General features: G+C 49.3%; 1 protein-coding gene and 1 pseudogene across 13 annotated transcripts in view; one reads left to right on the top strand and one right to left on the bottom strand.

Annotated features, from left to right (window-relative positions):
- DNM2 (dynamin 2) overlaps positions 1-24,097 on the top strand; it is a 95,123-nt gene that overhangs the window by 30,778 nt on the left and 40,248 nt on the right. For all 13 annotated transcript variants that reach the window (XM_066346213.1, XM_066346266.1, XM_066346172.1 and 10 more), the window contains exons 2-5: positions 4,700-4,773; positions 15,888-16,037; positions 17,357-17,560; positions 20,909-21,007. In XM_066346213.1, coding sequence (XP_066202310.1) covers positions 4,700-4,773; positions 15,888-16,037; positions 17,357-17,560; positions 20,909-21,007 — 527 coding nt within the window. The remainder of the gene's footprint in view (positions 1-4,699; positions 4,774-15,887; positions 16,038-17,356; positions 17,561-20,908; positions 21,008-24,097) is intronic.
- Positions 6,421-7,164, bottom strand: LOC136378897 (elongation factor 1-beta pseudogene; annotated as a pseudogene).

The raw sequence follows: 24,097 nt of genomic DNA, 5'->3' as shown, positions 1-24,097 counted from the left end.
GCTCCACAATGGTGTGTATGGGCTCTAATTTTTTTTTTTTTTTTTTTTTTTTTTTGCATTTTTCTGAAGCTGGAAACTGGGAGGCAGTCAGACAGACTCCTGCATGCACCCAACCGGGATCCACCCGGCACGCCCACCAGGAGGCGATGCTCTGCCCCTCTGGGGCATCGCTCTGTTGCATCCAGAGCCATTCTAGCTCCTGAGGCAGAGGCCACAGTACCATCCTCAGGGCCCGGGCCATCTTTGCTCCAATGGAGTCTCAGCTGCGGGAGGGGAAGAGAGAGACAGAGAGGAAGGAGAGGGGGAGGGGTGGAGAAGCAGATGGGCGCTTCTCCTGTGTGCCCTGGCCGGGAATTGCACCTGGGACTCCTGCACGCCAGGTTGATGCTCTACCACTGAGCCAACCGGCCAGGGCCTCTAATTATTTTTTTAATGTTTATTTTATTGATTTGAGAGAGAAAGAGAGACAGGAGCATCGATCCATTCTCATATGTGCCCCAACTGGGGATCAAACTGGCAACCTCTGCACTTTGGGATAATGCTCTAACTAGCTGAGCCATCCAGCCAGGGCGGTGGGCTCTAATTTATTGAATTAGTTCTCCCCACCTAATGGGCTTTAAAGTTCTTTAGATCTGAGCTATTCTTACTGGGAAACTAACAAAATTGTAATGTTTCCATGGGCATTTTTTAAAAAATTTTAGCAAGAGAATAAGGAGAGAGTGAGAGAGAGAGAGAGAGAGAGAGAGAGAGAGAGCGACCAGAACATCGAGCTGTTCCTGTATGTGCCCTGACCAAGAATTGAACCAGCAACAACCTCTGTGCTTCGGGACAGTACTCTAACCAACTGAGCTGTATGACCAGGGCTCCATGGACAAATGTTTTGTTTTTGTTTTTGTTACAGAGACAGGGAGAGGGAGAGAGAAGGACAGATAGGGACAGACAGGCAAGAAGGGAGAGAGAGAGATGAGAAGCATCAATTCTTCGTTGTGGCTCCTTAGTCTCCTTAGTTGTTCATTGATTGCTTTCTCATATGTTCCTTGATCGAGGGGCTGCAGCAGAGTGAGTGACCCCTTGCTCAAGCCAGCGACCTTGGGCTCAAGCCAGCGACCTTGGGCTCAAGCCAGCGACCATAGGCTTCAAGCTAGCAATCTCGGGTTCAAACCAGTGACCATGGGGTCATGTCTATGATCCCAGGCTCAAGCCAGTGACCCTGTGCTCAAGCTGGTGAGCCTGCACTCAAGCTGGCAACCTCGGGGTTTCGATCCTAGGTCCTCCACATCTTAGTCTGATGTTCTATCCACTGTGCCACTGCCTGGTCAGGCCCCATGGGCAAATTTTAATGGGGTGTTCTCTCTCTGTACTTCCCTGAGTCTTCATGAGCATGTCTTCTTGGGCTTATTTAAACTCATGACCTTTTCATTGAAATTTAACTTAGATAGAGGAACTCGCCCAATCTTAAGTATACACCTTGATTTTTAAAATAAATGTACACTGGACAGATTTAAGATAGAGGACGCTGTCGTCATTCCAGAAGGCTCCATCATGCCCCTTCCAGCTGGTTCCCCCAGAGGGAACCAACTGCTCTGATTTCTATCAGCAGAGACTAGTTTTGCCTGTTCAAGTCTACTTTGACTCAGCAGGTGATACAAGGGCATATGTGTACAAAAGGCGTGTGTGAGAATGCTCATAGCAGCTTTATTATGGCCCTGAACTGGAAAGACCCCAAATATCCCAACACCTTGTGATTGGATAAACAAACTGGTCCATTTATACCGTGGAGCATGGCTGAGCAATGAAAAGGAACTGGCTTTGGGCACCTATGTCAGCATGGAGGAACCACACAGATAGACGGGGTTCATTCGCCCAGTGCTCCTGTATTGTTCAGTCACTGATACATTTTGCTCACATGGAAGAGGTGTAGCAGTGGAGGGCACGCACACTGTCACTGCTGCTGTTGGTGATTCTTTGTCGAAGGGCTGGTACCCGTAGTCTCTTACGTGCAAGGTGCCCCCTGTCCCTGCCTCTCAAGTCTCTGCCTATGAGCCAAGTGGCCTGGGGCTGCAGGGAGCTAGGGTCAAGGCCATGGTCAGTGCTGTAGAGGTTAACAGCCCCCAGCTGGCCAGCTGCATCCATGGGAAAGCCTGACACCCGCTCTGACCGCTCTCCTGGAGGCACCGGTTACCCCCTCTGGCAAGGGCCGATGTAAAGAACTTACTTTGGGGTCTGGTTACATGTGGCCTCCTTGCTATCTCCTCTCCCCTACCCACCACACTCCTACATGTAGCTCACCTCTTTCCCTTGTCAGAGAGACCTTCCCTCCCCATCTCAGCCCCAACCCCTCTAAAGCCTGTGGTGCATCTTCTTCATCCCCAGCCCTGCATCTCATGTTGTCTCCATCAGAATGCTGGTGCTGGTGTCCCCAGCACCTCCAACGTGCTCAGTAGGTGTAATGCTTGAGTGAACATGCGTGTGACCTTGGCTAGTCACGTAGCCTCTGTCCCTGTCTCCTTATCTGCCAAATGGGAGAACAGTACATAGTTCAGAGTGTCTTACTACATGAAGTGTGTGTGAAATGCTCCCCGAAGGGCAGGCATGGCCCTTGGGCTCTTCATCCTCAGGAATGTGGCTGCAGGGATAGCACCCGAGCTGTGGAAGGTTGACTGTGCTAACAGGCTGTGGGTTCCCCTCTTCCCCAGGACCTCATGCGTGTCCTCCAGGTGTTCTTTCCTCTGTTTTGGCCCCTCCTGCCCTCCTCCTTAGTCCAGTCTGTCCTTCCATCATGGCTGTTCATCTCCTAAACTCCTCTTAGCTCTGTCCTGTCTGTCCACTGCCCTCCGCGGCCGACCACCTCCAGGCCAGGCCGTCCTTGCTCAGCAAAGGCAGTGCATCACTTGCCTGCCTCTTGGCTCCTACCCTCATACCTGCAGCAGCCAGAAAGCTCTCTCTCTCTCTCTTTTTTTTTTCCTAAAGATTTTATTGATTGATTTTACGGGTTAGGGGGAGGAGTAAGAAGTATCAAATCATGGTTGCTTCACTTTAGTTGTTCATTGCTTGTTGCTTGTCATATGTGCCTTGATTGGGCAAGCCCAGGGTTTTAAATTGATGAGTTCAGCGTTCCAGTTTGATGCTCTACCCACTGAGCCATCATAGGTCAGGCCAGAGGGGTCTCTTAAAGCCACACACCTATAAAAGTACACACAGTTATAACCTGGCTGTTCTTAAACCCCATTAGGTGGTCTTGCCCTAAGAATGATGATCACCCTTCTCATCATGACCGCCAGCACCACCTTCACCCCTGTTTGGGCCTATTCATTTGAGCGCCCTGCTCTGCTGCTTGCTGGTAGCACCGCTTCCCCCCATGAGGCCTTCAGAGCTCCGACTCCTATGGAGGGCCCCTCATCTTTCAGGCTGGGCTGCAATTTCCCGCGGGGATACAGGTTGACCTATGTGTAGTCACTGCCGTGCCCCTGCTCTCAGCCAGAGGGAGGGAGACATAAGCATGGTGGGATGGCCCACAGGCTAATGGGGTTCCTTCCTCCTTCTGCCCACTGGGATTCACATTCCCAGGGATTCTGATGCCCAGCTTAGGCTGTGACCAGCAGCCTCCTCTGATGCCCTCCAGGGTCCCAATGGATTCCCAGCAAAGGTAGGGTGCCCCTGAGACACTGTGGTTTTAATAGTATTCAGGAACAAGATGGCACCAATGGTATTAGGCTGGGAACCCAGGGATGCTGTTGTCTTTTCAGATGAGACACAACTGTTCAGTCTTAATTGTCCTATGTCTTGCATAGATTTCAGATAATCGAAATGTTTATCTAGGTGCAAACCTTGTTTGAAATTCCATTTTACATGAAACAAGTCCTTTGCATGGCTTTAATAGTCTCTGAAGAAGTCAGTTTTACTCCAGTGCCTGCTTGGGTCTTTGTTCCTTCGCTTTATTTTCTTAATGGTCCAGGGCGGCTTCCGGACTTCTCACTCTACATGAATCCATGTGTCATGGTGTAAGTCGGTACAGGTAGCGCTTGAGTATTTCTGTAGTTAAATACATAGCATACTTTTTTTATTATTATTAAACCAGCTGCACTAAGGAATCATTTACATGCTAGGAAATTCACCTATTTCAAATGCAGTGATTTTTAGTAAACTTATAGTAAATATCAACAAAATCACCACAAGTCCAGTTTTAGAACATTTTTAACACCCCAGAAAGCTCCCTCCTCTCTGTTTTCCACTCCTGGGCAAATACAGATCCAATTCCTGCCTGTATTATTTTGTCTTTTTGGGACATGAAACATATTTTGTCATCAGCTACTTTCCTTTTAGTCTTTATATGATACATATGGCATTATATTAATTTAAAACATGTATGTAGGGAATGTACTGATCTCTTCGGATCTGGGGGCGATGGTTCAAATAACTGTTAAGGAAGGGGCCCTTTGGGGGTGTGGGGCTGGAGCACAGCCAGCCAGAGGGAAATGGTTCCATTTGTTACCAACCTTCTAGCCAGTCCTCCCGCATGTGCCCACTTCTGCCTGAGGACCCTCCAAGGACAGAGTGTTCCTCGGTGCCCTGCTGAGTTTGGTGTCTTTGCTGAGGTCACCCAAAATGCAAGAGGGGATTGCTCCACCACGTGTGGTCATACTTCCTGTCTTGCACATTGGCCTCATGAGTAATTTCTGTCCCCTTTTCACTCCCGCAGGGACTTCCTTCCCCGAGGTTCAGGAATCGTCACCCGGCGGCCTCTCATTCTGCAGCTCATCTTCTCAAAAACAGGTACAGTGGGATGAGTCACAGCTGTAGCAGGAAGTGAACAGAGAGGCTGTGTACAGCAGGAGCCAGGGGGCTTGTGATGGAGTCTCTGATGTCTTGACTCTTGTTCAGGCTGGAATTCATGTTTTCCATGTCTAAAGGGAAGTTGAAGCACATTTCACTGAGCACCCACACCCACACCCACCCCAGCATCCTCAGCCATGACCAGGCCACCAGGTGTCATATGTGCTTGCTGCGTTGTTGATAAGGTTTTTTCTGAATGCTTTCATAATCAGTAGCAGACATTGTGACACTTCAACCCCAAATGCTTCAGTGCGCCGCCCCTTGTGATAGGGATATTCTCCTGCAGTCACAGACCACACCCTAGAAAAGTAATCCTTCCTGCCTGTTATATAATGTCCAGTCCATACCTGTTGCCAGTTGTCTCTCAGATATCTTCCCTGGCCGTTTGACAGCTCTTCCAGTCTATCCCGTGCTATACTCCATTGTCATGTTTCCTGTTTTCATTAGAGCAGCATTCCTAGCATTTCTTTTTTATTTGTGATTGATTTGTGGGTGAGACCTGCAGAAGGAATTTCAGTTCCTTAAATTGAATTAAGAATCTTCTAGCCCTGGCTGATTGGCTCAGTGGATAGAGCATTGGGCTGGCATGCGGATGTCCCAGGTTTGATCCCCAGTCAGGGCACACATGAGAAGTGACCATTTGTTTCCCTTCCCTCTCTCCTTCTTTCTCTTTTCCCCTCTCACAACCAGTGGCTGGGTTGGTCCGAGTGTCGACCTCAGGCGCTGAGGATAGCTAGGTTGATTCACGCATCAGCCCCAAATGGGTCATCTGGTAGATCCTGGTCAGGATGCATATAGGAGTCTATCTCTTCTCTCACTTAAAAAGAAAAAAGAATCTTCCACATACAGATTTTTTATCTTTTTCTTGGTGGCCTCAGTTTATTTCTGTTCTTCCCACATAAGTCTGACCTGACAATGGCATGAAATCTTCTAGCTTGAAATCTACTCAGGCCTCTTTGGAAAGCATCTCAGTTAAGAAGGTAAACAGGGAGAGGGAGCTATCCAGGTCTCCATGTAGAGTCTCTAGGCTACTTCCTTACTGATCTGGGTGTCGGCCTTGGCTAGTTCAGCACTTGGGAAACGAAACATACACCTGTTTTACAGACCGGGAAACTGAGGCCTAGCCAAGATACCTGCCTTCCTAATGGGCTTTATATATTTATTTATTTATCTTTCAAGCTTTTATTTATTTATTTATTTTTTTCCATTTTTCTGAAGCTGGAAACGGGGAGAGACAGTCAGACAGACTCCCGCATGCGCCCGACCGGGATCCACCCGGCACGCCCACCAGGGGCGACGCTCTGCCCACCAGGGGGCGATGCTCTGCCCATCCTGGGCGTCGCCATGTTGCGACCAGAGCCACTCTAGCGCCTGAGGCAGAGGCCACAGAGCCATCCCCAGCGCCCGGGCCATCTTTGCTCCAATGGAGCCTTGGCTGCGGGAGGGGAAGAGAGAGACAGAGAGGAAAGCGCGGCGGAGGGGTGGAGAAGCAAATGGGCGCTTCTCCTGTGTGCCCTGGCCGGGAATCGAACCCGGGTCCTCCGCACGCTAGGCCGACGCTCTACCGCTGAGCCAACCGGCCAGGGCTCAAGCTTTTATTTAAGGGCAGTGATCCAGGATGGATTTTAGATCTTGTTGAAAGCTGCCATGTCCATGGACTGCATATAGTCCTCAAAAGCAGTGATCCACTCCTCCAGCATGTCTGTTCCAACTTTATCGTCTTCTACTACACACTGTATTTGAAGTTTTTTAATTCCATACTCCACTGGAACCAGTTTAGAAGAGCCCCAGACCAAGCCATCTGCTTGAATGCTCCTGACACACTCCTCTAATTTTGCCATATCCGTGTCATCTTCCCAAGGCTTCACGTCCAATAAGATGGAAGACTTGGCAACAAGCGCAGGTTTTTTGGCCTTCTTTGACTCATACTGTGCAAGTTGTTCTTCTCTTAGCCTCTTTGCTTCTTCACTGTTCTCATCAGATCCAAAGAGGTCAGTGTCATCATGATCTTCTTTACTATCTGCAGTTCCACTTCCTGTGGTGTCTTCCACATTAGCAGGGCCATACTTGCCCAAAGCTTTCTTCACTCCTGGCAGGCTGGCCTTTTCCTTTTCTTCAGACTTGATGTGATTATACCAACGCAGGACATGACATAAGTCAGCAGGTGGTGGGCCCGAGACTGTTTCAAATACTATACTGCCACATCTGCTTGTGAAGGACAGTGTAGCTCTTGTTCGCCAGGTAGTTGTTGAGCACCTGGAGGCCGGTGGGGCTTTTCAGGTCTCCAAAACCCATGACGTGGGCTGATCCGGGAGCTGGCAGCAGCGGAGGAAAGGGACCCTAGTGGGCTTTAGATCTGCATCTGAGGGCAGCCCTCAGACTGGCTCTCAGCTGTTCCGCAGTCCCACCCTGCCTGTTTGCCCTGGGAGGGCATGGGGCATGACTCCATTGAGAGTCTGCATTGGATTGGCCCAACACCTCTTTTTGAGCTCTGGCCACGGTTTTAGATGTCACAGGTGGCTTGGCCTGTTGGGTTTCTGCTTCCCATTTTGCAAGTTGTTGGGGGTGTTTGTAATGATCTGCATTTTAACGAGTTCCTGAGGTGGTGCTGATGCTTCTGGCCCCTGGCCATCCTGGGAAACCCTCTGACCCTGTGGGCAGGAGCTGGGAGCTAAGACTGCCCAGGTTCAGGTACTAGCTCTGTAGCTTACTGGCTATCTGGTCCCTGGGGGGGAACTGCTTGCTGCTCACAGCCATGTTTCCTGTCTGGACAGTGGAGATAATAATGGCACCACCTTGTCCACTGTGGTGAAGACCATGTTATTCAATACATCCTTAGAACAGCGCTGAGTGGTGCTGACCCAACAGCTGCAGCCTTATGCCTGCTGCCAGTCTGTTGGGGACAGCTTTCTGGGAGAACAGGAGACCTGGCTTCTTGAACTGGAGGTCAGGGCCGTGTTATGGAGGAATGGGCTCCTGCATCACCTCCACAGTGGCTGTTACCTAGTGATGGTCCACTGAGCACATACTGTGTGCCACACACTTGTCCAAGGCTGTGGCACTGAGGTGAGGCCAGGACCTGCCGCCTGCCCTCCTGGCACTCCCATTAGTGCTGGGGGACAGATGAGGAAGCCTTGGGAGAGACCAAGAAGGAGACACACAGGTCTGGTCCTCATCAGATGGGAGCATGTGTGGTGGGGGGAGGGTGGGAACGCCATAGGGCTTTTCCAAAGAAGGGATGTATAAGGAGTCTGACGTGCGATGGGTATTATCAGGAAATGGGGAACTCTCCTCCCCAGCAGAGAATGTGTGTAAGGACCACAAGGCCACGGTGCCCAGAGTGGCCTGTCGGAGGAACTGAAATTTCTTCTGTAGGGCGGGAGAAGCATATGACGAGCAGTGGCCCTGTGGGAGCAACAAGGGCAGGAACTTGAGGGTGCACATCTGCCCAGTGCCTGACCCAGATTAATGCTGACATCTTCATTCTTGTCATCCTGTTCACAGAGGACTGAACGGAGGCTTCTGAGCTGAAGCCACTTTCCTGAGTGCACAGAGGAGAGTTATCTTGAGAGCTTCATCTTAAATTCATTTTTGGGGAGTGTGGTCTTAGACCAAGGTGTCACTTGACCAGATCCTGTAGCTGCTTGTGGAGAAGAGACCACAGGAGCCAATACAGGGGTAGGGGGACCGAGGAGGAGGTGGGAGCAGATGCCCGGGGCAGGGAGGGAAAGGGGGGCAGCTATGGAGTTGGAGATGCAGTGGATCCTGTTGGGTTGGGGTGTGGGTAGGGGTGGGGGGGGAGCCCTGCTGTCCCATATGGGAGTGGCCTTTCTGTGTCCCGGTATGCATATAGCCCACCTGACCATAGCATTCCAGGCCTCTCAATGCCCCAAGTAGATTTGTACACACTCTGTGCTAGGCCTGGGCCAGATACCAGCAAGGCAGTGTGAGTTCTCTGAGAGTCCTGGCCCTCTCTGAGCCCAGCCAGAATGAGAAGGGAAAGCACAGGGCATTGTGGGAGACTGTGTTTGGCACTGGCTCTACTTTGGGCCAGAAGCCCAGGGTAAACACTCTAGGCAGGGGCAGTAGTTTATGTGAAGCTGTGAGGCGAGTGTAGAGAGGGGCCAGGAGGCAGTGGCATAGCCTGGCAGGGGGTGAGGGGCTCAGGCTGTGGAAGCCTGAGTGGCATGCAGGGTAGGGAGAGCAGCTCAGCCCACTGCTGCTTTGTTGAGTACTGTCAGGCCAGGGGTATGGGCCAGGAGGCCAAGGAGAGGTTAGCCTGGTGAGAAGTGATGAAGCCTGGCCCAGCGTGGTGCTTTGTGTGTGAAGGACAGTCTAGAGTGGCCTTGAGGTGGGGAAGCCACCAAGATACCAAACAGCAGAGGCCCTGGGGCTGAGGGAGGCAGGTGGGAGATGGGATACCCCACTGACATGAGGAAGGAAGCTCAATGCAGTGTGAGATGAAGTGATGATGGCGGGGGCTCCTGGGGTTCTCCAGGGCTAGTCTCTGTAGGCTGTGTTGCTCCTAGAGGTTGGACTTTTTGTCTGGCTGGCTCTTTGGGACACGACTTTGGAGACGGGCTGTCATTTTTACTGTGTGTCTATTTAAATACTGTGGCAGGGACTGGGAACCAGAAGGACTGGCTCTGTTCTCTGCTCATGAGGAAGAGAAGGTTTGCAAACAATGCAGCTGATCTGGAGACGGGCGCAGCTCTGCAGTGGGAAATGGCAGCAGCTTGGCCTTAGCTGCTGGGGCCTTGGCTGCTGGGGATGAGTTGAGAGGGAGTTGTTCAGGTCCTGCAAGATGTGAGCTCAGTCCTACAGCCTCTGACTTTTTTTCTTTTTTTTTTTTTTCTGAAGCTGGAAACAGGGAGAGACAGTCAGACAGACTCCTGCATGCGCCCGACCGGGATCCACCCGGCACGCCCACCAGGGGCGACGCTCTGCCCACCAGGGGGCGATGCTCTGCCCCTCCGGGGCGTCGCCATGTTGCGACCAGAGCCACTCTAGCGCCTGGGGCAGAGGCCACAGAGCCATCCCCAGCGCCCGGGCCATCTTTGCTCCAATGGAGCCTTGGCTGCGGGAAGGGAAGAGAGAGACAGAGAGGAAAGCGCGGTGGAGGGGTGGAGAAGCAAATGGGCGCTTCTCCTGTGTGCCCTGGCCGGGAATCGAACCCGGGTCCTCCGCACGCTAGGCCGACGCTCTACCGCTGAGCCAACCGGCCAGGGCCTACAGCCTCTGACTTATTTGGGCCACGTATGGTTAAGTCACAATTCTTAACAAATGCCCAAACCAAAAAAAAGAAGAAGAAAAGAGAGGAAAAAAGGTGGGTGGAGAACATGTTCACAGCTACAGAGGCCCAGGCTAACCCCTCTTGCCTATTTCTTCTGTTTTTGTTTTCCTCATGGGGAAACTAAGGTGCAAAGAATGAGCCTGGCCAGTAGACAGACCCTGTCCTCCCTTGCAGTCTCCCCCAGGTCCAGAGTATCCTGAGGGCGTGGGGATGGCACGGGCATGGGTCTTTGCCTACTCCTGCCCTTACCTGCCTCCCTCAGATTGACTGGGCTTGGAGTCAGGCAGCCGTCCCTCCCAGTTGGGTCTCCGTCAGACCTACTGTGACAGGCTTATGCAGTGTTCATCTTCCCCATCAGACCAGGAGCCTGGCTCGAGGCTGAGCCTCTGTCATCAAGTAGTGCTTTGGGGAGGAGAGAGAGTGGGAAGACAGCAGCTGGCCCCACCAGACATTTCCCTGTCCAGTCTCCCATTTATCCAGTTTGGTAGCTTTGGGGGTGCTGGGCCACCTCGAAGCTGAAGCGGGGACCATCTTCTGGCAGAGTCATTCAGTCATACATGTAATTATTATTATTTTTTTTTAGCAAGAGAGAGACAGGAAGGGAGAGAGATAAGAAGCATCAATTTATAGTTGCAGTGCTTTAGTTGTTCATTGGTTGCTTTCTCATATGTGTCTTGCCTCAGGCCAAGGTGGGGGCTCCAGCCAAGCCAGTCACTGCATGCTCAAGCCAGTGACCTTCTGATCATGTTGATGATCTCACACTCAAGCTGGTAACCCTGTGCTCAAGCTGGATGAGCCCTCACTCAAGCCGGCATCCTCAGGGTTTTGAACCTAGAACCTCAGTGTCCCAGGTCAGTGGTCTATCTGCTGCGCCAGCATTGGTCAGGCCAGACTGGTAATTATTGAGCACCTACTGATGCCCAGAGTGAACCCCAGGGACCCAGAGTGCACAACACAGATTCAGATCCTTGCCTTTTGCGGTGGACCTTCCAGCTGGGAACCAGAGAAAACACATAGGATAGGATAAGAAGGTGAAAGATCCTAGAGTACTTGGAGGATGATAAGGATTGGGCACTGAAGGGGAAAAGACTGGAGAGGGTGTCATCTCAGGTGAGGGCCAGGGCAGACCTTCCAGAAAACACTTGATTGAGACAAGGGAGGGAGCTAGGAGTGTGCTCGAGGCAGAGAGAAGGACCGGGAGGCAGGCTCAGGCTTGGAGCTGTGTGCAGGGAAGCCAGCTTGATGGGGAAGGAGTGAGTTGAGATTAGAAATTGGAGGGAAGGAAATTTTGTAGGGCTTTGTAGGATGTGGTAAAGTCTTTGGCTTTTACTCGGATAAGGTGGAAGCCATGGAGGGTTCTGAGGAGAGGAAGGATGTAGTTTGGTTTTAAGAGAGTCAGTGCATTGGGGGAAAGCAGGATTGATGAAAGCTTTTTTTTAAAAGATATTATTTATTGACTTTAGAGAGGGAGGGAGCATCAAGACTTAGTAGTTGTTTCTTGTATGTGCCTTGACCGAGCAAGCCCAGAGCGTTGAACTGGGGACATCAGCATTCTAGGTTGATGCTTTATCCACTGTACCACCACAGGTCAAGTGGTAGAAGCTTTTGAAAATGTTGTTATGACCCTGGAATCTATTATTATTGTGTTGGTTTTTTTTAAATAAGAGGAGGGAGACAGAGAAACAGACTCCTGCATGCACCTGGACCAGAATCCACTGGGCAAGCCCCCTCCACAGCATACCCTGGTCATCTGGGACCTAGTTGCTGGTTGCTCGGCAACCTAACTATTTTTAGTGCCTAAGGATGGAGGCTCCATGAGCCATCCTCAGCATCTAGGGCCAACTCCCTCAAGCCAGTCCAGCCATGACTGCTGGAAGGGAAGAGTGAGAGAGAGAGAAAAGGGGGAGGGGGAAGGGTAGAAAGCAGATGGTTGCTTCTCCTGTGTGCCCTGACCGGGAATTGAACCCGGGGCATCCACACACTGGGCCGATGTTCTACCACTGAGCCAGCTGGCTGGTGTCAACCCTAGAATCTAGCACATGTTTCCAAGGAGCCCAGTTAAGAAAGGCAGGTGGTGGCCCTGGCCGGTTTGCTCAGTAGTAGAGCGTCGGCCTGGTGTGCAGGAGTCCCAGGTTCGATTCCCGGCCAGGGCACACAGGAGAAGCACCTATCTGCTTCTCCACCCCTCCCCCTCTCCTTCCTCTCTGTCTCTCTCTTTCCGTCCCGCAGCCGAGGCTCTACTGGAGCAAAGTTGGCATGGGCGCTAAGAATGGCTCCATGGCCTCTGCCTCAGGCGCTAGAGTGGCTCTAGTCGCAATAGAGCAATGCCTCAGATGGGCAGAGCATCGCCCCCTGGTGGGCATGCCTGGTGGATCCCGGTTGGGCGCATGCGGGAGTCTGTCTGACTGCCTCCCCGTTTCCAACTTCAGAAAAATACAAACAAACAAAAAAAGGGCAGGTGGTGAGGGATGGGCCTGGCTGGCTCCTGAACCTTCCTGCTGCCCACTGACATGCCAAGGAAAAAAGCCGAGGCCTTCTAGCACAGACTACTTCAGTATCATTTATCCACATAGATTGGAGACTGCCAGCATACGGTGGGCTCCGGGCACCACAGCTTCCTATTAGTATGATCCACAGTGACCTGGCCTTGAAGAGGCAGTGCCAGGTGGCATAGAGTCAGGGAAGGCTCCCTGAAAGAAGTAACAGTCAGGTAGGCCCTGGAATAGGAAAAAGTGGGGCCAGACCTTCCAGGCATCAGGTCTGGCGGGGCAGGGGAGAAGGCCCGTATGATGGCCTCCAGCTCCTTGCTCATCTCAAATCCCCCGCAGTTGTCCTGGAAGGGAGATGGTCTCTTGCCAGTGCTGAGCCCAGGGCCCTGAGCTGGAAAAGAACTGAGGCTGGAGAACTTTTCCATTTCAGGGTGGCTACTGCAGAAAGAGCAGCTGAGTGTGTCCTCTTGTCCCCGTGGGGAACTAGAGCGTGACTGCCCTTGGGAACTGGGTCAGCTGATGGGGGTGGGGTGGGTGATGCTGATCCTCCAACTGGTGTCCTCATTGCCCCTGCTCCCACATGGCCAGTGCCGATACTGGACAAGGTCCTCAGTGATCTGAGCCCATGGAGTCCCCCAGACCCCAGCTGCAGAGCTTCAGAGAGGTAAAGAGCCTGCAGGTAGCCTCAAGAAAGGCCATGTGATCTGAGTCACTGCCTGGAGATAGATTGTCTGTACTCCAAATCCCAGCTCCACCACTGAGCTTGGGCCAGGTCTCTTCACCTCTCTAGGCCTCAGTTTCCTTATCTGTGATACAGCCATCACAGAGATGCCCGCTGCTCACTCATGAGGAGTAAATGGGACCACACACTGGGTCTGCCCAGAATGAGCAGCGAGGCTGACTGTTGGCCATAGTTTGTTAGATTACTGTGATGGGAAGGCAAACCTCCTTCAACTTGTTTCTTTCTGTCTCATTACACCTGTGGATAGAAATTCTAGACTGCCAGCCTTTCTATATCTCCATCTCATTCATCTTTATATCCCCCCTCTTTTGTTTCATTTTAGGGAGTGAGGGGAAAGAGAGAAGCATCAGTTTGTTGTTCCATTTATTTATGCATTCATTGGTTAATTATTTATGTGTGCTGACTAGAGATTGAAGCCACAATCTTGGCTTATCAGGACAACATTCTAACCAACTGAGCTACCCCGGCAGGGCCTCCATCATTTCTTTTGAAGCAGCTGATGGTGGTATGTCTGTGCTGTGGTTTATGTGTAGCCAGCTCTTCTCCTGGTGGACATAGAGGTGATTTCCAGTTTTTTACTTTTTGGAAGCATGGTAGTGCATCTCTGCAGTGGTCCAGTTCTTTACGTTCTTTGCTGCGTGACTTATTTCCCTCTTTTTAGCATCCTTGCAGGAGCCGTGATCTCTGAGCCTTGTTCCCAACATTTACTATGAGAATTCAAACATAAGGAAAAGTTGAGGAATTATACCGTAAATGCCTGTAAACTCAGCACCTGTATCCTACAACAAACATTTTTTATTTTTGCTTTATTCTATATCTGTGCTTTGTATTTCTCTAGCTTGAGGACAGGACCAGCATTGCCTTATTTTTTGTTTTTTTACAGAGACAGAGAGTCAGAGAGAGGGATAGACAGGGACAGACAGAAAGGAACAGAGAGATGAGAAGCATCAATCATTAGTTTTTCGTTGTGCATTGCAACACCTTAGTTGTTCATTGATTGCTTTCTCATATGTGCCTCGACTGTGGGCCTTCAGCAGATCAAGTAACCCCTTGCCTGAGCCAGCGACCTTGGGTCCAAGCTGGTGAGCTTTTTGCTCAAACCAGATGAGCCCACGTTCAAGCTGGCGACCTCAGGGTCTCGAACCTGGGTCCTCGGCATCCCAGTCCAACACTCCATCCACTGTGCCACCGCTTGGTCAGGCGCATTGCCTTGTTAATTACTTGTTTGTTTCCCTCCTTCTCAGTGTTAATATGTTTTTTAGTTACCTTGGGCTCAGAAGGCATGCAGAGTCCTCTTATATCCACTTGAGGCCCTGCCTAGAAAGTATTTCATCTGAGGAGTTCATGTCTAGGTGGGGGACCCCTTGAATAGCCAGGAAGGGCAGAGGGACATCAAGACAGGCTTTGGTGAGGACAGCAATGGTGTCGTATTCTCTACTAGGACAGCAGCTTGCATCTCTCTTGACTGTGGCCAACAGAGAGGGAGGTTTTACAACCCGACCCAGGACTCAGTCTCATGATGAAACCACAGCAGAGGTTTCATCAGATGTACCTAACCCATGGCATGCTCTCCCTCCCAGGAGCACACCAGCACCCCTCCCTTGCTCCCTTCTTCCCCCACTGGCATATGTCCCCTAAACTCTAAGGGACCGTATTAGACTTAGAACCAGGGGAGCATTGGGCAGTGGCAGGTCGTCCTGAGCTAACTCCCTAGATCTCTCTCCATGGCCTAACAGCAACTCCGTCTAGGCCAGCGGTTCTCAACCTGTGGGTCGTGACCCCGGCGGGGGTCGATCGACCAAAACACAGGGGTCGCCTAAAGCCATCGGAAAATACAGCTGAGCTATCCAGCCAGGGGTTTTTTGTTTTGTTTTTTCTGAAGTTAGAAATGGGGAGGCAGTCAGACAGACTCCTGCATGCGCCCTACCAGGATCTACCCGGCATGCCCACCAGGGGGCAATGCTCTGCCGCAACTGGAGCCATTCTAGTGTCTGAGGCGGAAGCCATGGAGCCTTCCTCAGCACTTGGGCCAACTTTGCTCCAGTGGAGTCCTGGCTGCGGGAGGGGAAGAGAGAGACAGAGAGGAAGGAGAGGGGGAGGGTGGAAAAGCAGATGGGCACTTCTGTGTGCCCTGGCTGGGAATCGAATCTGGGACTTCCACATGCTGGGCCAATGCTCTACTGCTGAGCCAACCTGCCAGGGTTTGATCTTTTTTTCTTTTTTTCTTTTTGGACTCATAATATGTCATGATGTGCAGTTTTGCAAAATACTTCTTGAGAATGTTCATCCCATGGGGATGGGATCTTTGCTAGTTTTGTTCCTTGTGGAATCCCTGAGGTCTGGAAGGGGGCTAGGTCTATAGGAGTGCCCCTCAAATATAAATACTTTTCACAAGGGTGAATCTATTGCTTTCCAGATTCCTAGATTCTTTCTCTGTTTGCAAAGCGCCTATCCTGCAAGGTCATCTGCTCCCCACGCCCTATAAGACTGCTTCTCTTTTTTATTTTTTGCATATTTCTTCTCTTTGCAGAATATGCTGAGTTTTTGCACTGCAAGTCCAAAAAGTTTACAGACTTTGAAGAAGTTCGACAGGAAATTGAAGCAGAGACCGACAGGGTCACGGGGACCAACAAAGGCATCTCCCCAGTGCCCATCAACTTGCGGGTCTACTCACCACACGGTAGGCAGCATGACCATGCACCTATCATGGCAGAAGAAAGCTGACTGTGCCAGTCATGGGTCAAGCCAGCCTTCTTGTCAAAAGCATATGTCCCCTTCCATTTTCTTCACATATACCCAGCCCTCTTGATCTGTAGCATCCCACTTTTGATAGATGGTACTGCAAAATTGATCTCAGCTCTAAGAAAAACAGCCGCCAGGAAGACTGTCAGGAGTGGTGGGGCCGAGGCAAATTGGAGCTATATGCTTTATTTGTTTATTTATGTACTTAGTTATTTATAATTAAAATAAAATTGTAAAACTTTATTATATCACATAGTTGATGTTCAGTTTTCTATTAGTTTCAGGTATATAGCATAGTAGTTGGACATTTATATAACTTAGATGATTCACCCTTGAAAGTTTGGTATCCACCTGACACCATACATAGTTATGATACTATCATGAACTATATTGCCTATGCTGTACTTTACATCCCCGTGACAGTGTTGTAATTGCCAGTTTTGTATGCTCCTTTTAAAAGAGCAGACACCGCTTGGCTCCCAGGTGATGGTGGCCACAAAGGACACCTCTTTCAGTTTTTCAGGAGGATCCAGAAACAGTCTGTGCAAAATGTCCTGATTTTAAAATTGCATCATTTAAATAGAGTAGCCTGTGGTCATATACAGCATCTGGCCCAGAGCATGGATTGCTAACTCAAATAGCATTTGGGAAATATTCCAGCAGTCTCTTAACTCCTCAGTATGGGATCCTTATGATGAATTTAAAATTTTATTTTTTAGTGAATTATGCCTATAGATGGCTCACACTAAAAATTACAAAAGAATATACAGCAAAATCCCACCCTGTCCTTGATATTATAAATATATTTCATGTTCTTCAAATGATAATGTATCTGTGAGCATTTATGGATATATAACATGTATATTTACTCAACCTATAACATGATATAAAAATCATTTATTCCTCTCTTTTTGTATGAATGCATCCCAGAGTGTGTTTCTTATCAGAGTATCACTTTTTGTTTTTAATGGTTCTTTGGTATTGGCTGAACTTCGGGTTGAAATTTATTTAGTCATTTAAAGCAGTTCTGATCTACAGATAGAGATGTCCTCATTGAAAACTGTATCACTGACAGAATAGGTAGAGGGTATCTGTAGGGTAGGATCTTAGAAGGGCAGTTACTGATCAGAAGGGGTGACCCAGCTGGAGCAGCAAGAGGAATCCTGAGGCACTGGGGAAATGGCTGCGTGGAAGAAGAGGCCATGTGTGCCTCCCCTCCCTGGGCTTGATGACCTTTCCCTCTGGTTTCCCTCCTAGTGTTGAACCTGACCCTCATTGACCTCCCTGGCATCACCAAGGTACCTGTGGGGGACCAGCCCCCTGACATCGAATACCAGATCAAGGACATGATCTTGCAGTTCATCAGCCGGGAGAGCAGCCTCATCCTCGCTGTCACCCCTGCCAACATGGACCTGGCTAACTCAGATGCCCTCAAGATGGCCAAGGAGGTCGACCCCCAAGGTAACCACCAAACTGCACAGTAGCTCCTCCCTCTTCCAGGTGCCTGTGATCATTGAGACTTGACTAGCATCCTTGATTCCAAGTCACTGGTATTCTCTTTGGCACATGGCCTCCCTAGGAAAAGGTCTGATGGGACATAGCATTTCCCATGAGGACCAGCAACGCTAGATGGCCCCAGGAGGCCATTATGTGGCAGTTTGGCATTCCTCAGACACAATGGTGTAGGGGAGTGAGAAAAGCCCAGTCCTGCTAGGCACAGATGCAAGTCCAAATCCCATCTCTAGAAGTTGTTTACCCTCCCAAGGTCCTCTTTCTGTCCAAACGGGAGCAGCAGTGCCAACCTGCAGAGTTGCTGAGAGTACTAGAGCTGTCGCCATCACTGCTCAGTGCCAAGCAGGGAGGTAGGAGAGGGAGTTAGTGAAGCAAGTTGGGGTGCTAAGTCGTAGTAGAAGAGTGTGGCATCTCTGGCTTAGGGCATTCTGGCTCAAACTTTTCCAGTGGCCATTTATTCAGTAAATGTCAGTTAACACCTGCTATATGCTAGGTTCTGTTTGGCCTTGGGAATCTTATAGGAGACAAAATTAACAGGTGCCCTGCCACTGGGGAGCTGGTATTCTGATGGGGGTGACAAAATCCAACAAGGAAATAAGCAAGTGGGATAATTTCTGGTAGAAGTAAGCACTGGAAGAAAATAGAACCCTTTAAGAGTAGCTGGGGTGGGAGGGGAACATGAGCCTGTGAAGATGTGAGGGTTTAGGCAAGACAAGAATAATTAAAAGAGCCTGACCAGGTGGTGGCGCAGTGGATAGATTGTCGAACTGGGATGCGGAGGACCCAGGTTTGAAACCCCTAGGTCGCTGGCTTGAGCTCAGGCTCACCAGCTTGAGCGTGAGGTCATTGGCTTGAGTGTGAAATCACAGATGGTCGCTGGCTTGAGCCCAAAGGTTGCTGGCTTGAGCAAAGGGTCACTCGCACTGCTGTAGCACACTCCCCCCCCCCCCCCCCCCCCCGCATCGAGGAACATATGAGAAAGCAATCAATGAACAACTAAGGAGCTGCAACGAAGAATTGATGCTTCTCATCTCTCTCCCTTCCTGTCTGTCTGTCCCTCTCTCTGTGTCACCAAAAGAAAACAAAAAAAGAATAATAAAATGAGACAAATCCAGAAAAATGGGCAGTAGATGGTAAACAGGCTGGGTGTGATTTGAGGTTGGGTTGCCCAAGACATAGCAAGGAGGCTAGTGTGGTTGGAGCAGAGCCAACTAAAGGGAGGGCAGGAGATGGGAGGATAGGGCTGGGGCGAGAGCTAGTTGCTCAGGACCTTTGGGTAGCCATGGGAACCTGGATTTATTGAGAATGTTGAAGGTTTAGCGGAGTGTGGCACACACTGAAATACATTTTGCAAAATGCTGTTGAACTATATAATTCCATGTGGTTTGGAGGGAGTCGGGGACCAGCAAGGAGTTGGGGCAGACAGGCTCTGTGGCTCATGCTCCCTGGTTTCCAGCCTTGAGTCAGACCAAGGGGCATGTTGACCTTGGGTGGCTGCTGCGGGCCCTTTCCCACCTAGACTTCTAGTTCCTCAATGTCCAGAGCTGTGTGCTGAGCACTTCGTCCCATGTGGATAGGCTGTGCTAGCTCCTCCTCAAGGTCATCTCAGGTGTGCTTTCCTTGGAGGGACTGCCCCTGCCCACAGTCCCCCACAGCATCCTTGTCCCTCAGTCTGGTCCCACAAAATGGGGTGTGAGTGACAAAGCTGCTGCAGAGGCAGAAGCTTGAGCAGTTGGTAAGAAAATCCGAATGAATACAGTTGAGCAGCATTTATGAACTGATGCTGGCATTCTGTCTTAAAAGAGGTACTTTTCTGCCTTTGAAACTATTAGTAAATTTTACTCAAAAAATGTCACCGTTGTAAAATATAGAATCTAGTGCTCGCTTTGACAGCACAAATACTAAAATATAGAGCCTAAAAAGTGACAGCTCCTCCTTCCCCTGCAGAGATACTTGGAGCCACACTTGGTAGACATCCTTTCAGTTCTATATGCAAATTCACATTTTTTTTTTTTGAGACAGAAAGAGGGACAGACAGATAGGAAGGGAGAGAGATAAGAAGCATCAACTCATAGTTTCATCACTTTAGTTGTTCATTGATTGCTTCCTCATATGTGCTTTGACCAGGGGGCTCAAGCTGAGCCAGTGACTCCTTGCTTAAGCCAGTGACCTTGGAATCATGTCAGTGACCTTGCACTCAAACTGTACGAGCCTGTGCTCAAGCTGGCGTCCTCAGGGTTTCGAACCTCAGCATCCCAGGTCAACGCTCTATCTACTGTGCCACCACCAGTCAGGCTAAACTCACATTTTAAAAATTGGATGTTTACATATTTTTCTGTGATGTATGTGTTTTCCTTTTACCATAGGGATGTACATACATAGCCATCCACCTGGTGCCCCATCATTGCCTTTTCTTGTTTTTGTGCTGTTGGGTTGTTTCAAGTCTTTAATAAACAATGGTTCGGTGACCTTTAAGTTTCCAAGGGAGTTAACTACCCCAGGTCCTCTCCTCCATCACATCTCTCTACCTTGCTCAGCTTCTCCCCTCCAAACCTGGTACAAGCTTTGTGCATACAGTATTCACAGCTGTGGTCCCTTTGCCCTCTGCAGAGGTGATGTTAGCTCATAATCTCACAGCAGAATGGGCACAGGCAGGGGCACCAGGGAGGGCATGCAGTCACCCCCTAGGTGCCTACCTTAGTGCCCACTGAGGATATTCCTGGGCCTCCCTCTGTCCCCTGAGTGTCATACACGTGTGTGTACACACACACACCCACACACAAGGTTGGCACAGAGGTGGCTCTCAGGCACTGGCAGGGAGGTTGGCCTGCAGGTTTCAGGCTTTGCTTGGAAGTTCCTCTTGATTCTGAAGAGAGACAGAATTCAATGGGTGGCTTCCAGATGGAAATTGGCCATTCATAAAAAAAAAGTAGCCGTGGTTCATGTATTGTGTTGGGACTTTGCATGCAGAGAGTACAGCATGGAACCTCTGACCTGGGAATTCAGTGAGGTGTCCCCTGATGCTGTAGCAGCAAGACGAGGTCACTGATGATACAAATGATGATTGTGACCAGTGTTTATTGATTGAACATTTATCAACATGCCAGTTTTATTCTTATGGTAAACCCCCTGAGATTGGTGATGTTACTGTCTTCATTTGACTTGAAGGAAACTGGAGTCTGGGAAGCAGACATTGTGGCTTATCCCAGGTCGTATGTCAGTGGGAAGGGGACCAGGTGGACCCATGGTGGCTTGGGACTTCTTCCTAATAGTGCCTTAACCTCTGGGCTCTTTCAGGCCTGCGGACCATTGGCGTCATCACCAAGCTCGACCTGATGGACGAGGGCACCGATGCCCGCGATGTCCTGGAGAACAAGCTGCTCCCCTTGAGAAGAGGTGCGGCGTGGTGGGAACCTGGGAGCCTTGGGGCACGGCATCGGGAGGCCGTAGGGCCCGGAGAGGGGAGGCCTGGGGGCCGCAGGGCCAGGGGATGGCAGGAAAGAGAAGCGAGTGGAGCAGGAGAGCTGATACACCCTGCTTTTTGAAACAAAATTTGTTTTTGTTCTCATTACTGAAACCTCAGCAAGTGCTTCCAGATACATTCCACCATCACCTGTTTCCCCACTGCCCAAAAGGCAAGGCTTTTCTGTTGCATTGTAAACCCTTCTAACTTTGTTTTCTGAGGGAATATATCTTTGTCTTCTGTTTGTATATGTTAATTTTTCAAGTACACACTTAACACCGCTCATTTGGGGATATGAGAAAGCAAGTATAGTTGACCCTTGAACAAAATGAGATTGAACTGCACAGGTCCAATATATATGGATTTCTACACTGACATGCATATTTCATGGTGTTGAAGGGCTAGCTCCTGCTGGTAATCTGCATATGTGGAGGGCTAGCTATAGTTATATATGGATTTTCAACTGCACTGGAGGTAGGCGTCCCTGACTCCTATATTATTCAGGGGTCAACTGTATATAGAAAGGAGAAACTAAAATCAGCCTCAGCCAAATTCCCCCAGAAAGCCATTAGTTAACACACTGTGGCTCTACTTCCAGAAAGTTCCCAAGAATTTGTAACTTTGATTAAATTTCACACTTAGTTTTTTTTATGAACATTTTCAAACATTCTTGAAAGTAGAGTGGACCCAGCTTTGGTGATTATCAACACACAGGAATCTCCCACATGTCCTCGCCTACTGTTGTCATTTTCATCTGGGGGATTAAAAAGCAAATTCTAGGCATTGTATCATTTTATACATAAATACCTAAGGTTCTGTTTCATCTCCCCCTCCTTGCCTCCTTGTTTTTTGTATAACATTCATTTGTGGAAGAAACCAGATCATCCCCCACACTCAGATTTGGCCAATGGTAGTTCCCTGTAAGTTGGTAATTAGAGTTACACAGAGGCTTGATTAGACTCAGTTTTAGGTTCTGACCTTCTGATTGGAGTAGTGTAAGTATTTTTATTTCCAAAAAATGAGTAGCAAACATTTATTAAGTGTCTGTTACATACCAGGTACTGTTCTAAACTCTTGATGTGTAAGAGCCCGCTTAATTCTGATAACAAACAACACGGTGGCTCTGTTTTCATCCTCATTTTATGCATGAAGAAACTGAGGCACAGAGAGTTTAAATTCTTTGCCCCAGCCCACACAATTAGCATGAGGCGGAGCTGGTTTTGAATGCCAGCCTTCTAGCACCAGGCTGCTTTGTGACCTAATTGTCCATTTCACATAGCAAAACAGAAAATTTCCCCACAACAGTCAGATATTCTTCAAGGTGACTTCAAAAGGTCCTGTGGAGTCTCTTATGTGGATGTGTGGGGGCCGTTTGTTTATTCTCCATTTGTTGAACACTTAGGTTGTCTTCGATTTTTCCCCATAGCACACTATTGACTATCCATCTAGGTTTTTGGTTTTGGGGGGCTATTTCATCCCTAATTGCTCTGTTGCCTTTCCCATGCCTTCCCTCTGGGATCAGCTTTCAGCTGTGAGCACCTTCTGGCTCTTGCACCTAACTGGCACCGTTTAAGTCTTGTCTTTTGCTCCCAGGTTTTCCCTCCTTGATGTCTAGGGTAGCCATGGAGAAAACATTCAGACCCTGATTTCCACCTTCCCCCAGCACTGCTGGGACACTGAGTGATGAGAGGTGGCCCTAGATCAGGACAGAGTGTGTTTAGGAGCAAAACCCCAAAACCTATTTGGCTGTGAGGTTCAGAGGCCGAAGAGCTAATTTGTGTCAGAGGTTTAGGAAGGAAGGGTCAGTGCTGAAGAGGGAAGCGTACCCCATCTGTCCCCGCACCTTCCACTGGCATTTCAACTACATGCTCCCTTGCACATGTAGGACCACCGTCGTAGACTCTGAGGGACACTAGCTATGCTCAACATTGCTGCCTGAGTGGCTGGATGGCATGACCTCCTCACTTTCCTTCCTTTCACTGTTGTCTGTCTCCCCTCCTCTGCCTTCCTGTCTGTTTCCAAGAAAGTGGTTCTTCCTGTCTCCCCTCACTTATATGCTTGCTTCTGACGGAAGACCTTAGGCTCTCTCTCAGATTTCTTCTCTTGCCTCACAGCTTTCAGAATCCTTCCAGTTGGTTCCTTCTTCTTGGCTTATGAAAGACTTAGAACGACAACACCTTTAGAGGAACCAAAATTGGAGCTAGTCTCCTCTCTTTGCCCCCTACTGCTTTCATCTGCTCACGGTGATAGACACTTTTGGCTTCCCACTGATCTGGGTTTAGACCGGGGTCTGCTGATCCTCTCGGAGGCTTTTGCAAGTGACCCCACCTTGGCCTGCCTTGGTTCCCTCATCTGTAAAATGGATATAGTAACAGAAAGGATGAAAATCAGGTCTGCAGATGGTTCATGAAGTGCTAGTCCCCTTTTCCCCAAGAGAAGCATTGATAGACCCCCACTGCCAAGAAAATGGGGATAAATATATGTATTTATTACTTTTATGCCACTTATTTCCACCTATCTTCCAACTTTATTTATATTAACAACAATGAATAACCTCCTCTCTTTATTGAGGAGCTACCATTTGTCAGCTACTAGGCTAAGTTCTTTATTTCCCACAACACCCATTTGTGTATCCATATTGCTTGGTGTCTCATGTCTACACTTAGGGGCTCCTGGGAGTTCTGGCTTTTTGAATACCATGCCCCTTCTCTCTTTTTTCTTCTTTCTTTATATTTTTCTTTATCTACTCGTTATTTATTTATTTATTTGCTTACTTATTTACTTATTTAGAGGCAGGGAGAGAGAGACAGGAACATCGATCTGCTCCTGTATGTGCCCTGACTGGGGAATCGAATCTCTGAACTCTGGGACAATGCTCCAACCAACTAAACTATTCAGCCAAGGCTTAATTTTTATTGATTTTTTTTTTTTTGTTTTTTTTTTTTGTTTGTTTTTTTAGAGAGACAGAGAGAGGGGAAGGGAAGCATTTGTTCTTCTACTCAGTCATGCATTTTTTTGGTTGC

Source organism: Saccopteryx leptura, chromosome 1 (assembly GCF_036850995.1).
Source record: "Saccopteryx leptura isolate mSacLep1 chromosome 1, mSacLep1_pri_phased_curated, whole genome shotgun sequence".
NCBI lineage: Eukaryota > Metazoa > Chordata > Mammalia > Chiroptera > Emballonuridae > Saccopteryx > Saccopteryx leptura.
Note: the sequence above shows the minus strand (reverse complement) of the source record. Positions and strands in the feature narration are given on the sequence as shown.